Source organism: Phodopus roborovskii, unplaced genomic scaffold, assembly GCF_943737965.1.
Source record: "Phodopus roborovskii unplaced genomic scaffold, PHOROB, whole genome shotgun sequence".
Classification (NCBI taxonomy): Eukaryota; Metazoa; Chordata; class Mammalia; order Rodentia; family Cricetidae; genus Phodopus; species Phodopus roborovskii.
In genome coordinates this window covers 16,107,334-16,123,694 of record NW_026126448.1, presented here as the reverse complement: position 1 = coordinate 16,123,694, position 16,361 = coordinate 16,107,334, and the positions used below count along the sequence as shown (strand labels likewise).

At 45.8% G+C, this 16,361-nt stretch overlaps 1 protein-coding gene across 1 annotated transcript in view; it reads left to right on the top strand.

Annotated features, from left to right (window-relative positions):
- The first annotated feature begins 600 nt into the window (after nucleotides 1-600).
- Nucleotides 601-16,361, top strand: part of CUNH1orf94 (chromosome unknown C1orf94 homolog) — a 42,025-nt gene continuing 26,264 nt past the window's right edge. Inside the window, exon 1 of the mRNA XM_051188843.1 lies at nucleotides 601-1,402. Coding sequence (XP_051044800.1) covers nucleotides 1,089-1,402 — 314 coding nt within the window. The 5' untranslated portion in view covers nucleotides 601-1,088. The remainder of the gene's footprint in view (nucleotides 1,403-16,361) is intronic.

The window sequence follows — 16,361 nt, the reverse complement described above, 5'->3', positions numbered from 1 at the left end:
AGAGGACAAAAGGACAGGTCCTCCACCCTGACAGGCTCTTAAGACAGGCTTTTAAGTTTGTATGTAGTGGTGGGGGTGGAGAAAGTGTTTCACTTTGACTTACTTCAAAGGGGAAGATCCCTGGGGTCTTCTCAGCTGCACCCCGCCCCCACTCCACCAGCGGGCCTTGGATACGAACGCCCAGCCCGTGTCCCCGCGCACCCAGCCGCCGAGCCGTTGCGCTTGAACCCACAGAAAGAATCCCAGCTCTCGACGGCAGGGGAGTGGGAGATACTCGGCACGCAAATCTGCTGACCCCGCTCCAGCCCGCCCTGCCCAATTGGCGCCCTTTTAAGGGTTGGGACCCTCTGCAGTGCTGGGTCGCAGTTCTGCGCGGAGGCACGACAGGTGTTCGCTGGGGACCTGGGCCAGGCTGACTGCCAGCACAACACCGCATTGGAGATTTCTTTCTAGGGAGGCAGAGCAGCAGTAGCAGCAGCAGCAGCAGCAGCAGAGAGAGAGAGGGACAGAAGGGGGCAGCCGGGAGAGCTAAAGCCAGGACCTGCGGTGGGCGAGGGCAGTTAGCCCTCGGTGGGCACCAGATCTCTGGGAAGGTGGGAGGTAACAGTCCCATGGCCTGCTCCCACCCAGTCTAGTACAGTGCCTAGCCCTTACTCCTCCCTCCTGGCGGCTTGAAAGGCGAGAATGGGCTGAGTCACAGGCCCTGAAAGGTGTCACAGGGGTGTCGCAACGGGGGAGTGCCGGGTTCTGTGGGGAGAGCCAGCCCTCCCCTCCAGTCGTTCCCAGATGTCATTCTGCCCGCCCAGGCGCTTGGTTCCTGAGTTCCCGGGCATTCCACTGTTACTAAGTTACTGGTTTTTGTTGACTTTTAAATATTTTCTTCTACGGGAGAGGGGGAGGGGGGCAAAAGTCAGGAAAGAGCAAATAAAAGCAAGTCAACATAAGCCCCCCTTCCCCAAAAGGAAGTTGCCCCCTACTCCTCATTCCCACCCAAACAAAACGCCTCTGAAACCCACCCCTTGGCTGGAGCAACAGCCAGCTTGAACTGACTACTTCCCAGGCCCAGTCTTTAGCTCCCTTTCTGGTGAATGAGGGCTGGTGGTGGACAGTCCCTTTGTCTCCCAGCCCTGGGTGGACAAAGGGGCTTCCGGAACGAGAGAAAGAGGATGGCCAGTGGAAATGGACTCCCTCCATCCTCAGCCATGGTGGCCAAGCGTCCTTCTGCCCTGGGGCCATTCCCCAGATACGTGTGGATCCACCAGGACACACCTCAGGATAGCTTAGATAAGATTTGCCATGACATCTGGAAGAGAGTTCAGGGCTTGCCAGAGTCCCTGCAGCCCAGGACCTCGCTGGAGAAACTCTCTACGCCCATGGCCGCGACTGTCAGCTTTCAAGAAGAGTGAGTAGTGTCCTGTATGGTTGATTATCAAGAGATGAAGTATGACTTTGGGTTGAACTCTCTGGCCCAGTGTTAACCCTGTATACATTTTCGTCATCCCTATAATCCTTAGTATGAGTAGTTTGGAGGAAGGAGCTGGCCAAGGTCCTGAAGTTCCAGGGGCACGGGAAGAGCCGATTCCTGATGGCTTCTTTCCAGCTGCTAAGGAGACAGTTGTCATTCTCTAAAGGCATAAGTAACTAAGACGAAGATCCAGGGTTCTTGCAAGAGCAAGCTTATCAAGCCTAGGGGTTAGATCACTATCCCCAGAGGCAACTAGATGATCTTTCCCCTCTCCCAAGAAAAGTTCAGGCATTGGCACAGATGAGTCTGGTGGCTGGAAACCACATCTGGAATCCCCTAATACAGAGAGCAGCTGTCCCATTCAGCATCCACAGAGCTACTGCAAGAGCGCACATCAAAATATTTACTGGGAAGGCATTGACATATTCAGAGGACATAATAGAAAATTAAAGTGCGGGAAGATGGCTGTAAATAGCTGGTTTCCCGGATGGGAAATCCCATGTCTGGGAAACACGGAGCTAAGTGTTTTCTGTATGAGGAAAAAGTTGAGGAGATACTGTTGGGGCTGGATATTGGAAAGGAGAGGAAGGAGCAGAGAGGAAGAAGGGATCTCATTAGGAAAAGGAGTGCATCCGCTGTGGTGATTAATGTCACTGCTGAGTACTCTTTCAAGGCTCTGCACCTTCAAAGTGGGCTACAAGCGTTAATTAATCCTCCCAGCATCCCTATGAAACAGGTATTAGTGTCCCCATTTTACAGATGGATTAAGTGTTAATAATTAAGTGCTAATTAAAGACTAAGTGATAATTAAGTGTTGTCTGCCCCCAACACATGCTCCAACTCAGTCCAGAGATGGGGGAACCATTCAGGCATTTATTTATTGGCTGCCGTGAGTTTCAGGGCTCTCTAAGTAATAGCTGAGAGGGAAAGCAAAGTATAGCAGATGCTCAGGTCTGTACTTCCTGCAATCCCTTTGCAAGCTCCTTTGCTTGATGCAGATGAAGGTAGAAGGCATGCTGGCTGCTTCTGCCTCCACTGCCCTCTGCTCAGCAGGACACAGCTCACATGGAAAAGGCCTTTCTATAGCCAGAATCCTGTGGCTAGTCTGTTCAGTAGCACTGAGCTCTTCTGCCTTGCTCATTGCCATCTGCTCTGGGACAGTGCCTTGGCATGGGAAACCTTGGGGCTGTACTCAGCTCTCTTGGTGGCCAAGGAGCTGATTGTCCACTTTCTGGATTAAAGGTCAGCAGCAATTTCCAGTAGATAGTCCCTTCTCTGCCAGGTCACACTGAGTCCATGGAGACAGATTCTACTTCCAGTCCACACTTGGCCAGAGATTGAACTAGCCTACCTTTGGCCAGCTGATTCACTCCATTTAGCCTTGATTTCCTCATCTGCAAATTGAGGATGATGTGCCCTGCCTTGTCCAACTCAGAGTTGATAATGAGGGTCAAATGTGATGGGAAACAAAGGAATGAAGGATGCATTATAGAAACAAGACTGCCTTAATATGTAATGCATCGACTTTTGGGGTGGGAGGGTTACTGCTGTTGGCTTTCATCTAAAGTTTTTATGTTGTGCTCCAAGTCCCTAGGAGGGTGCTTCATACAGCCACCCTAGAGTCAAGTGGGCTGTTTGCTGCCCCCCCCCACACTTTAGCCAGAGCAGTTTAGGCTTTTGTTGGTTTTACTAACTGGAGTTCTGAATTTGGAGACTGAGAAGAGACCCAGGAAACCACTTTCTTGGATGAATAAACCACGTCATAGTTGTAGCTATCCTCACTGTAGAACACAATGAGCACAATTGCAGGAGGTAGGTACTTTTTCAAAGGCCCCAATCTTTTTTCACTATACAAATTTGCAAACCCCCAAAATAAATTAGGATAGTGAGTCTATAGATCTAAATTTCTTTTTAAAATATATTTTTAATTTGGGTGCATTGATGTTTTGCCTGCATTATGCCTGTGTGAAGGTGTTGGATCCTGGAGTTACAGATAGTTATGAGCTGCCATGTGGGTGCTGGGAATTGAACCCAGGGTCTGGAAGAGCAGAAGAGCAGTCAGTGCACTTAAGTGCTGAGTCCTCTCTCCAGCCCCAGATCTAAATTTCTATAATTATCATAGTGTGCCATTCTGGTTTCAATTGCTCCTCTGCCCCTTTTAAATGAAATCCGTTCTCTTTTATTTGTTTGTTTTCTCTTTCTTTCTTTATTTCTTTCTTCCTTTCTTTTTTGTTTTCCAAGACAGGGTCTCTCCGTGTAGCTCTGGCTGTCCTGAAATCTTCTCTGTAGACCAGACTTGACTTGAACTCATGGAGATCTGCCTGCTTCTATCTCCTGAGTGCTGGGATTAAAGGTGTGCAGCGCCACTGGCTAGTCGTTTGTTTTCTTGAGACAGGATATCACTGTGTAGCCCAGACTAGCATGGAACCCATTATATATCCAAGATTAGCTTGAACTCAAGCCTCCAAGATTTTAACACTTTGTTACAGAGGAGTAGACTGAAATTTGGAGAAGTTCTTTTCCTTGCTTGAGGTCTGAGGTTCTACTCTTCATAAAGGGTAGGATTTCAGACATAAAGTACTGGACCATCTTGGCCCAGCTGTGACTAGGGAGGCCATCTTCCTCTAGAACATGAGGCGTCCCTGCACAGTCACATAACCCATGTTCTGAGTGATCAAAGGTAAACTTTAAAACTGGATGGCACACCACTGTTTCTTATGTGTTCAGGCCATGAGATACCCACCTGTTGGTCTTTTCCCTGACTAATGTGTAGAGTTTGGTTTGGTGTTATCTCTTTTTAGAATTGCTAAATAAGATGTTGAGTCGAGTTATTCACAAAATTTAAATTAAAAAAAAAATATGTATATGGGTGTTTCCTGATGTCTGTGCACCACATGTGTGCCTAGTGCCTACATAGGCCAGAGAGGGCACTGGTTCCCCTCAATCTGGAGTAACAGACAGGTGTGAGTGAGTTGCTGTGCAGGTACTAGGAATTGAAGCTGAGTCCTCTGGTAGAGTCCCCCGTGTTCTTCACCACTGATTCATCTCTCCAGATCCCAGAAAAAGTTTCCTGACACGTCCCTAAGTGTCTCAGAAACCTGGACATGTGGCTTTGGAGGCCATCCTGAACTGCCTGAGTCACTTCCATGATGTCCTTGCCAAGCAGTCATTCACGCCCTCTCAGATGGAGAAGTGCCATGCCTGAAGCTGTCAACTCTCTCAAAGGGGCTTGCTTTCCCCAGAGCTGAAGCTTGTTTCTAGCTAACTAAATGTACTCTTTCTTTGGGGCTCCAGAATTACTGTCTCTTCTCCAATGTAGTGTTTTGGATGAGAAAGGACAACAGCAGACCCTTCCTAGGACTTTTTGTCTTTGTAAACTGAATACCTCCAGTTTTCTTTTGTTCTTTAACTGACTTGTATTTTGACTTCCTATTCATATTTCTGATGATCAGAAATATGGCAATGGGGTTCCCAGAACCAAGTGCAGATATATGGGTGGGATCCATACATGCAGACGGTATCCCCCTTGTTATATATTCCTGGTAGTGATGACTGACACCACAGTCACATTCCTTTTCATGCTGTGTTTGCTCTATAGGCACATAGGAGTTCATTTACTCAATCAAAAAATATTTATTAAGTAGCTACTGTGTGCCCAGTACAGTGCTAAGTGATGGTGGACAAATCTTTTGAGCCAGGCAAAATAACAGAAAATAAGTACAATTTAAACAATAACAACAAAAATTCATGCTAACTTCTAACTATGAAGGTATTCTTATTGGAGGAGACCAGTGATAAGCATATAAAAGAGGTGAGATAACATCAGATAGCAACCCGTGCAATATGGAAACAGCATCCAACAAAGAAATAGCAAGAGACCTGTTAGGCTAAAGTGTAGGAACCTCAGAGCTGAGTCTCAGATGCCAATAAACAGCTGGTAATCTGACAGTTTTGGAGGAAACATCTAGGTGAAGGACAGGAGATACAAGCACAAGGACCCTGAGAAGTTGATGTGAGCTTTGGGAAAGATAGTGAGGCTGGAGGGTCCTGAGGGATGGGGAAATAGTGCCAGTTGACACCCAAATTAAGCTGGTGAGGTCTTAATCAACCCCAAAGTGTCATGCTAAGATCTCATGCATGTGTGGTGACACTCTGGCAGGTTTTTCAGAGATCCCTTCAGTTTCTGCAAGGGACAGCTTAGGATGTGTGAAAGAAGTAGGAGGTATCTTGGAAGATGCTACAGTAGACCAGCTGAGGCCCACATGGGACAGTCTCTGGACCATGGTGACTGTTCCACAGATGGAAGGAGTAAGGTCTTCCATGTGTAGCATGAGGAAAACAGGGGCCCTGCTGATGGCTTGGGCACACCAAGACAGAGATGAAATGCAAGGTTTTTTACCTTGGGTAACTGTTTGAACAATGGTGCCATTTAAAGAGGTGGGGGAAGAAGTGGGGGGAAATGGGTTTTGGCAAGAAATCAATAGTTCTGTCTAGAGTCAATTAAACTCCAGAATCCTGCTCAGTTATCTTTTAATTAGTCTTAAATTTGGGCTTAGAGAATTGTGGCAAGCCACTTACTGACTCATATTCGAGGATTACATCTTCACTCATTCTCCACAGCATCACTAATAAAATTCCTCAGCCTTAGAATGGGGGCTTTGGGTTTTCTGTTGACTCCATCACTCTCACTACAGAGTGGTACTAGTTTATTCGTTTCTGTGTTGATTCCTTCAATGAATGTTTACTAGACTCAAGTGCTGGGCCATAGGGATACAGGGCTAAGAAGGGGAAAGCTCTTGCCTTTGAGGGGTTGCCTGTCCAGTGAATAGGGTGGGACACAGACTCATCAGACAGCATCACTATCCAGGAAACATTTAAAATGCACTTGCTGTCTTCAATATAATGTTTTGGTGAAATGTTATTTTATGATGGAAAGAAGAGCAGGCCCTGACATCTTTCATGGAGCTTCATTGTCTTGCAAAAGAGAATGGGTGATAGATGGCAATTAGCATGCTAATGAAGGAACACATGACTGAGACTTGGGGATAGATTGGGCACCCCTGCACTGTGACTACAGCAGAAGATGTGGGCATAGTTCAATGGGAGAAGATGGCATCATAGTTAGCAATAGCTTTACTGTCAAGGCTTCCAAAATTCAGTGCGTCTTGAGGATGGAGAAGGCAGAGCTTGTGGAAAGAATTCAACAAGTTTAAGGAAGGACGGAATCTGCTGTGAGAGAGGAAGGCAGTGGGAAGGTGATCCTGGGCTGGCTGGCTGTCATCAGCCTCCTTGACTGCTTCCAGGCCCTCCCTGGGCACCCAGGCTTGTCAAATCAGGTTGAACCTGGTTTGCAGAGTTCAAAGGCTTTGCTGAGCATCACGCAAAGTCTAGCAGAAAGATAAGTCTGCAGGAAGAAATCTGTATTAAGCATTCAAAATCCAAGAAAAACAAAAAACAAAAACAGAAGCTAGACCAGCAGCCTGGTATTTTGTGCTGACTCCCAGAGAGGCTTGGGAAGCCAAGGCACTGCCTTGTTTGAATGACTCTCCCAACAGGGCAATTCTTTCTACTATTGTTATTAAGCAATTGGGTGGATTTACTTTGCCAGAGAATCGCTTCAGACACACATTGTCTTTTACTACTATCTTGAAAGTGTGGAGCCTAGTGATGAGAGTAAAACTAACAAGACCCACACATGGAGACCCAGCCTGACACGTGTCTCCTATTCCAGGCAGTTCTGGGTATCCTTGCCATCTAAAGTGATAAGCGATGCTTTCTTCCCCTCCAGGAGTCAGCACCTCCTTTAGAATCTGTGGAAGGCAGTTGGGCATCCTGCTGCTGGAACACATATTCCCACATCTCTCAATAGTTAAGATGATGTCAGAACCCTGTGGGCTGCAAGGTTGGGATCCATAAGCATGTGTGCCTCCCTCCTGAGCTCCCCATCCTGGATCTCAGCATCTGTCCCATTGACATTGTGCTACCCCCATCCTTGTTTGGTCAATGTACTAGTACATGACATTCAAAATCCAAACAAAATCAGGAATGAGTTGAATCACCTGGTGCTTTGTACTGAAGTTCATTTGTTCTAGTAGAGCCTTGCTTACTCCAGTCTTCTACACAGGGCAAGCCAGAGAGACTTGGGAAACCAAGGAGCAGCCTCTTTTGAACAACTCTTCCAACAGGGCAATTCTTTCTGTTGTTGTTAAGTAGTTGTATGAATTGGGCCTCAAGAGCCTCTGGCCTTTCTCCTCCAGTTCCTTCCACCATGGCCTTTGAGTCATTGTGTCATCATTTTTGTCATTTCTGCCACCATTCACCCTCCTGTTCTGGTGCATTTGTTTCCTCTCCCTGAAGGAGATCCTCCATCATACCCAGCTTCATCCTCCTGAAGTTTGTCAACAGCTCTGCCCAAACATCTCACATTGGCCTCTATTCTTTTGGCTTGGCCTTCAAGAGTCTGTGTTGTAACTCTGTAGTATCTCTAGACATACATGTTGCTGTTCTCTTTCAATGCTCTGTAATCTAAAATGAGTACCAGCAGGCTTGCATAGCCTTGCCTCTCCTCAGGCTACCCAACTCTCAGGAATGCCCTTCTATTTATCTGTTGAATTCTTACCTGATCTTAGAGACAGGGTAGTATCCTATCTTCTCTATCACCTCACCCTGTCTCTCTGATACTGGGGATTGAACTGGAGACCTGGAAAGTGTGCCATGTACCATCCCTAAGCTTCCTCCCCAGAGATTTTCTATTCACTTCAGTGATTTAAACTAACAATGATACTTCACTTATTTCTTAAGAATTTTATACCATCCCATATAACAGAAACCAGACAGGAGGATTAGAACCATAGCCCTCTCTGGTTGAAACAAAGTTCCTTAGGATGTGTCCCTTGTTACCCTCATCTGAAAAATGGAGAAAGGTTATAGTGACTACTCTCAAAAGTTGTGTTGATGTAATGCATGTAATGCCTACTTGGCACCTGGAATAAGATACAATGCTCTGCATTCCTGTTATCATTATCACTGCTCTCACCATCATCACAAACACCACCATAATTATTGTTGTCATCATTACCGTTGTCATCATTATGATTGTCATGGCTTTTACTATCATCATCCATCATGATCATCATCATTGTTATCATTATCATCACCATCCTTACCAGTATCATATCACCACCACTCTTAGCATCAGCATCACATCACCACCATCATTGTGTCATTGTCACTATTGTCACTCACCCCCATGGCCATTACTATCATCATCATTATCATCACCAACACAGTCATCGCCACTATCATCTCATTATCATCATTATCTATCATCACTAATCACACCACCATCATCATTGTCACTATCATCATCATCACTATTATCACAATCATTGTCAACATCATTACTATCAGCATTATCATCACACCACCATCATTGTTGCCATCAGGATCACCATCCTCCTCATCACTACCATCACCACCACCATCAGCACCATCTTTGCTGATATTAGCAAAGATGAAATGACAGCATAAGAATGCAATGGGGAGAAGAGATTTTTATGTCTCATGCATCAAGCTGAAGGAAACTACTAAAGTAAGGAAAACAGATTCTTGAGAATGCTGTAACTTACTTTATCTAACAAGAGAAAGCAGAAGAGATGAGCACAAAAGACAAATGCCTCCTTAGTACCGAGGGCAGAGTGATGTAATCTTTATAATAGTGATGGAATTGAAGAACCAAGTTAGAGTCAGTGCTCTCATTGCCGGTTGGCCAGAAGTTTGTCCATCAGCTCCATCCTGGTATGGGAGTCTTGGTGTTCTGATGAGGTGATGGTCACTTGACACATATCTTACACTGCCTTGTGGCAATGGTCCCCTGTAGCACTACAGCATGGGGTTCCTTAAGGACAGGGGTTGTGCCTTACTCATCTTTGTCTCTCCAGTGTCCAGCCAAGTTCCTGGCACTCCATGATTATGCAGTATGTATGAATGAGGGAGGAAGTAAATGATGGATGAGCCATTAAAATGCCACCTTGAGGAGAGTGAGGTCTAGAGGTGGCCAGGATCCAAACACTGGGTCACAGCCATCAGAGAGAGCACTGAGGCATGTAGGGAAAGAATATCAGGCAGGCCTAGACATAGCAGGTTTTGTCTTCTGCCTTAGGCTGTATGAAAGGGAGCTAGCAAGTTCTTGAGCAGCTTGTATGTGTGAGGCTCGGTAAATGAATGTACTCTTATTTCCTTCTCCTAGAAATCTTTCCTTGTAGATGGTCACTATTACTCTCACTTTGTGACTGGGTTGATGCTGAGGCTCAGAGAGGTTAGGCAACTTGATGAGCTGGAAGGGAGCTGAGGAGCTGAGGTAAGAAAGGAATCCCGAGGGACTTCAATGGTGGAGCTCACTGGACATCAGCCACCTTCTCAACAGCCTTCCTTCCGTGCCTGCTTAACACCAGGAACCATGAGCAGGGAGGGAAGATGAATCATGACTAATGTCCCGCTTCCTGTGTCCCCCTTTGTAATTTAATTTTATGGTTTTGGGAGCTGTGTCGCAGGTTGTGGGAGCCTGCAGAGATGGGCCACCAGTGGTTTGGTTTAATCCCCTTTTTAATATCTTTGTTGCAACGTTCTTTCCAATTCAGCTCCCAAGTCACATTAAAAAAATACCTCTTCCTTGGGGTAAGCCTTCCCTTATTAAACAGATTCAAATGAAAAGTTTTAAAGATAATTTGAACAATAAGAATCACTCGGTAGCTCCCAGCCGAAGCTCTTTTATTGCTGTATTTATTCCCAGTATTTCCTGTCTCATTCCCCAGTTCACTGAGTCCCTCATTCCCCAAACCCAGCTCTCTCAGGCCTTGGCCCCACTCAACACTTGTTCCCCTCGGAACTCAAGGAAGGGTGCAATATGGAGGGGCATGTCTCACTTCCACTTGCCAATGACTGATAGTCTCAGAGCTGCTGTAAAGAATCTAGAGGAAAAGTCACATATCCAGGAAGTGTCTAAGGACAAGGTAGGGAAGAAGCAGAAGAGAGGTGGGCAAGGATGACCCACTCAAAATGTTTATGCTTGGGACTTCACCCCTATACCCTGGAACCTACAGTAGAAACCAGTGTTCCACCATTCTTCGACACTTCTGTAATACACTAAGGGTCAAAGGTGGGAAATCCCAGGCTGACAGGTTGAGAAGGAGAGGTTTCAAAGCAAAGCATGGAAGGCAAAAAGGAGACCGATCTTTACTGGGTCCTTTGTGCCTTGCTGGGACATTGAAGGAAATGGCCTCCACTATGTGTAAAGACCTTTGCTGATAAATGTGATAAACAGGCTTGGCATTCTGGGAGCAGAGCGATTTTATAGTGTTGCTTACCTTTAACCGGGATGGTGTCACCATCCTGCCCCGACTTAGCAGCTGAAGAAATGAGGTCTCCATGATTTTACACCTTGGTCAGCACTGGTGGTGTGGGGCTCAGGCTATGTGTGAACTTGGTCTGCTGGACTCCAGAGCCTGCCACCAGGTCTGACTCTCAGGCCCACCCAGCTGCTTTGCAGTCAGAACTTCTAACATTTGCATAGTGCTCCTTACAATTTACCAAGCGCTTTTGCATTTGTCATCTCACTTAATCCTGCTGAGGCCTGGAGAGGAGTGGAGGGCGTGGTGTGTGTGTGTGTGTGTGTGTGTGTGTGTGTGTGTGTGTGTGTGTGTGTGCGCACACGCACGCACGCGTGCGCACGCACAAAGAGGCGCAGGCCTTTTCCAGGCCCTCCTTACACTCTCCTCTTCCTACTAGAAAAGTTATAGCTGGCAGCTGAGCAGGTACCTTTGGGTACTTAGATGACTACTGAAAACAGAAGTGGTCTGGGTCTCTTAGTGTCCAGAGAGGTGGACTCAACCTTAATTTGTAAGCAAGAGGACATGGTGTGTGTGTGTGTGTGTGTGTGTGTGTGTGTGTGTGTGTGTGTGTGTGTAGCTTTGGGGTATATGGTGTATATATGTACATGGGTGCAAGGCTACAGTTTGTGTACATGGTGGTGACGTGTGTGTACATTCCTGTGGTGTATGTGTAGTGTATGTGTTTCCCTATGGTGTGTGTTCATGGTTGTGTGCCTGTACCTGTCTCTGGGGTATACATCTATGAGCATGGGTGCATGCGTGTGTGCGTAACTGATGTGTGGACATGGCTGTATAATGTATGAGGAGAGGATACCCAGTAGTTTGGTGAGTACTGGACCTGAGCATGGGAAGATGGAGGAAGACAGGCAGCAATGATGGGATAGCCACCCCCCTTCCCTCCTCAGTGGTCACAGGCCACCCTGAGTAGTGCGATAGATGTGTCATATAAGTAGAAAGGCCAGAAACTCCTCCATCTTCAACCAGAGCTGAGATGGATCTCACTTGGGGAAAATTCAGGCTGGGTACAAGAGCCTCTGTCTCACTAGGCATGTCTTTCCTTGTCTGTAGTCTTTCATTGATTACTCCAGGCTCCTCTGGATTTTACAATTTCCATTAAGGAATCAAGTTACTCTAATGGGCTTTCCTTTATATGTGACTTGTGGGTTTCAGTACACACACTTTGTTGTGAGTACTTGGTGTTTTAACTGTGATATGCCATGGGGAGTTTCTTTTCTGGCCTTGACTATTTGGTATTCATGCTCCTTGTATCTGAATAGCTGTGTCTTTTCTTAATTTGGGCAAGTTTTCTTCTGGCAGTGTTCTCCTTCATCAATGCCTATTTTGAATATTTGGGTCTTTTCATGATGTTCACAGTTCCCTGCATGTTTTTATTTCTTCATCCTTCTCCTCCTCTTTTTTCTTTGCTTGTGTGGTCTAATTCCTCTACTTTAACTTCAAGTCTTGATATTCTATTTTCTTGATATTCCATTTTTTTTTTACTTGATCCATTGCACTTTTAAAGAGTGAGCAGGTGGTGTTCTCTATGCATCTTGAGCGAGCCAGAGATATGGAGTCCAGACTTGGGTTCTTGGTTGAACAATGAAACATTTAAAGAAGTGGGGAGAAATGGGTATTTGCAAGAAATCAATAATTTTCTCTAGAGTCAATTAAACTCCAGAGTGTTGTTTAGTTGTCATTTATTAATCTTAAATTTGGACTTAGAGAATTGTGGCAAGCCACTTACTTATACATAGTAGATGATAAAACTTCATTCATTCATTGCATCAATAAAATTCCTCAGCCTCAGAATGGGGGCTTTGGGTTTTCCATTGACTCCATTGCTCTGATGGTGGGGCAGTGTCTGTTCATTCATTGTTTGATTTCTTCAACAAATGCTCACTATGGCCTTCGGTAGGCCAAGCCCCGAGTTTTCTAATTGGGTTGTTGAGATCTTTTTTTAATCCCATCTTCATTTCAGCTTGAGTGTTCTTCAATATTTCTCTACTGAGTTCCATTTTCAAGTCTTGAGTTGTCTTAGATATTTCACTCTGCCATATGTTTGTGTTTTCTTGGACCCCATTCAGCATTTACTGCTGTTCTCATTAAGTTCACTGAGCTGGTTTGTTATCTCCTCCTTAAACTTGAATTCTTTGATGAAGTTTATGATTGTTCTTTTAAAACCCATGTCTTGGAGTTCATCCAGGTAATTCTCATTAGAGAACATCTATAAGGGATTGCTGGGCTTCATGGGATATTCTGTCTTGGCCTTTCATGTTGCTTATGTCTGTGATGAGACTTGGGTCTGTGGATTTCTTCCTTTCATTGGTTGTGTCTGTGGGTCTAAGACTAGGGTTGGGGATAGTATGGGCAAGCAAGGTTACCAGAACATACCGGGTTGGGCTGGGGCACACATGTGTATCCCAGGCTAGTCCTAGAGATTGGGTAAGATATGGAAATGTTAGCCTCAGGATGGCACATAGGATATGTGACTGGGACCAAGCCTGGAGGTTGGGAACAGTATGGGCAGGGCTCACCAGACTGAGCCTGAACATATATGTACAATCCAAAATAGGTCTGAAGATTGGGGAAGGCTCTGGTAGACTGGAGTCAGATGGAATCACCTGGCTGTAGTAGAGCACAGGGTGTATGACTCAAGGTAGGCCTAGTGACTGGATCTTAGTTGCCTTTTTTTTTTTTTTTTCTTTTTCAAGACAAGGTTTCTTTGTGTAGCCCTGGCTGTCCTGCAACTCACTCTGTAGACCAGGCTGGCCTCAGACTCAGGGATTTGCCTGCTTCTGCCTCCCAAGTGCTGGGATTAAAGGTATGTGCCACCGGTGGCAAGCCCCAAGCATATTTTAAAAGTCTTTCCTTCTTACTGAACCCAGAAGAGAAGCAGCTATCAAAGGATTTAATAAAAGCATGGTAAAGTAGAGGTGTTTTATTGGATGACCATATTACCCCACCGAAGCTATGGTAGGGAGTGTTCATATAATAAATGTGAACACATACTGTCAATTTTCACAAGTGGGACTTGTGGTTTAAGATATGAGGCCCCGTGCTAAAATATCTGGTTTTTGCCAAACAGTGGGGAGTTGAGTCTAGTTGCATCCCACCAGGAACTTACCTCTTAAGTACTCTACCATGCTGTTCCCTACCAGGTAGACACAGAAACATGAGGTCAGAGGTCAATCTGCAGATGGACCACAATTCAAGCCTGAGTCTGTGTGTGACTCCAAAACCTTCAGCTTGCTTCAGCCATGTGGCTGGGACACTTTGCTGGGTGAAGTGTTTGCCATTGGTCTAAGATACTTTAGCTGGAAGAAAATATTTGCCTTGGTGTCCTTCTTTGGTGCTAACAATTTCTTGCTTGCATTTTTCTGTTGTTTGGCTCAGCGGAGTAGCAGTTTTCATCTTTGCTGTGTGTTATCATGTACACAGAACTGCTGCCGGGGGAGCTAACAACGCGCTTGCTTAGTCATTATGCTGGGAAGGGGTGCCAGTCAGTCAGTAGCCTTTATTTTTACACAACTCTGTACATTGTAAATGCAGAAATAACACAGCATTGAGATCACAAGCACATAATTGTCATTTTCAAAGTTTGGTGAAGCAGAGGGGCCAGCACAGACCTGGAGTTTCAGAACCTTGACATGGCTTCCAACTTTGATTCTTAGTCAGGAGCCCAGGAGCTAGATTGCCTTCCTGGAATGATTCACTAGATACAGTCTGGTAGATTGCATGGTGTTTATCAACTCAAAGGAGAGAGCAAACACCCGGGGAGGGATGCCCCGACTAGCAAAGCTCAGGGGCAAAACCAAGGGGTTGGTGAGATGATTATGTGGGTAAAGTGCTCTGTGAAAGCACAAGGACCTGAGTTCATATTCCTGGCACTCAAACAAATGCCCAGTGTGGCAATGCATATCTGTAATCCCAGTGCTGGGGGTGGGGTGGGGCAGGGGCAGGTAGATTCCCCAAACTCATTGGACAGTCAACCTAGCCAAATTGATGAACTCTGGGTTCAGTGAGAGACCCTGCTTTAAAAAACAAACAAACAAACAAAAATGGACATGGATCAAGAAAAAAATCAAATGTAGACCCATGGCATTGATGATATGCACAAGGGGACATATGCATACATAACTAAGAAGAACATCTCTCTCTCTCTACACACACATACACACATACACACACACACACACACACACACACACACACACAATTTCCTGTTGGATTCCAGGAAACATGTGCAAATATGTGCTTATCCTTAAACTTAACAAAGTTAGGAGGTGCTTAGAAAATGTTCCCATGAAACTCCAGCTTATTGCTCAGAGTAGTGTTGGCTCCCTGAGGGTCTGCACCTCAGTCCCCACACCAGTCAGGGGGGTGTAGTCAGCTGATGAAAGCCCTCCACCTGTGCCTGCCAGGGGTCGGACAAAGCAGGAGCAGGGGTGGGGGTCTTGTGATCAGCACCTAAGGGGATGCCAGGCCAGAACTGAGTGCAAAGCAGGTTGCAACCAGCAGAAGAAGCTGGCATAGCTCTTGGACAGGAGAGGGGATGAGGGGAAGCATACAGCAGGTGACTGAGACAAGAGAGTTCCTTCCTTTATTTAGTCAACAAATCCTTGCCTAACTGAGCTTTGTTCCAGGTGCTGTTCTAAGCTGCAAGGCCTCTGGGATGACCAAGATAGAATCTCTGTCTTTGTAGAGTGCATAGGATGGAGAAATAGCATTTTTTAATAATAATAATAATAATAACAACAAGCACTAGATAGAGGCAGATGCCATGAAAGAAACAGACTGACAGAGACCCCCACAGAGCATGCTTATCAAGAGAGGGAGGGAAAAGGCCACCTAGAGACTACAACACCTGAATCGACACCCAGATGTTGCCAGGAGCCAGGTAAGGAGCAATCCAGGGGGTGCCCAGAGCATTAATTCTACAGAAAATGCAAGGGCCCTTTGTCACAGGAATGAGCTTGGCATTTCAGAGGATGGATAAAAGATCAGCGTGGTGGAAGGGGCAGGAGATGGGGCCAATTTGTGTAGTGTCCCTGGGATCATAAAGGGGTTTGGATTTTATCCTGTGAGTAATGAGAATCCACAAGGTGGTTTTAAGCAAGGGAATTGCTTGATCTTAGTTCTGAGAATGTCCCTGCTCTGTGGCCATGGAGTTTTCTAAAACAAACAAGAACAAGCAGATCTTATTTTCTTGGGGATAGAGGGGACTAAGGAGGCGGGGAGACAGGGATTAAGGACTTGGGGTATGTGTGTGATCACTGCAGGGTGTTTGATGGTTTTCCCCAAGGCATGGAGACTGGATGCTGTCAAGTAGCTTTATTTTCCCCTCATGTTGATATGTTGATACCGGATTACTGTCATGCTGGAAGTAGGGACGTTGGCACTGTCCCCATGGCCTTGCCCTGGACTTTTCTCCGGTTAGACATTTGTAACTGTGAACTGGTGGAAGACTCAGAAGACATGCTCATCAGACATGCAGCTGACATGGAGCT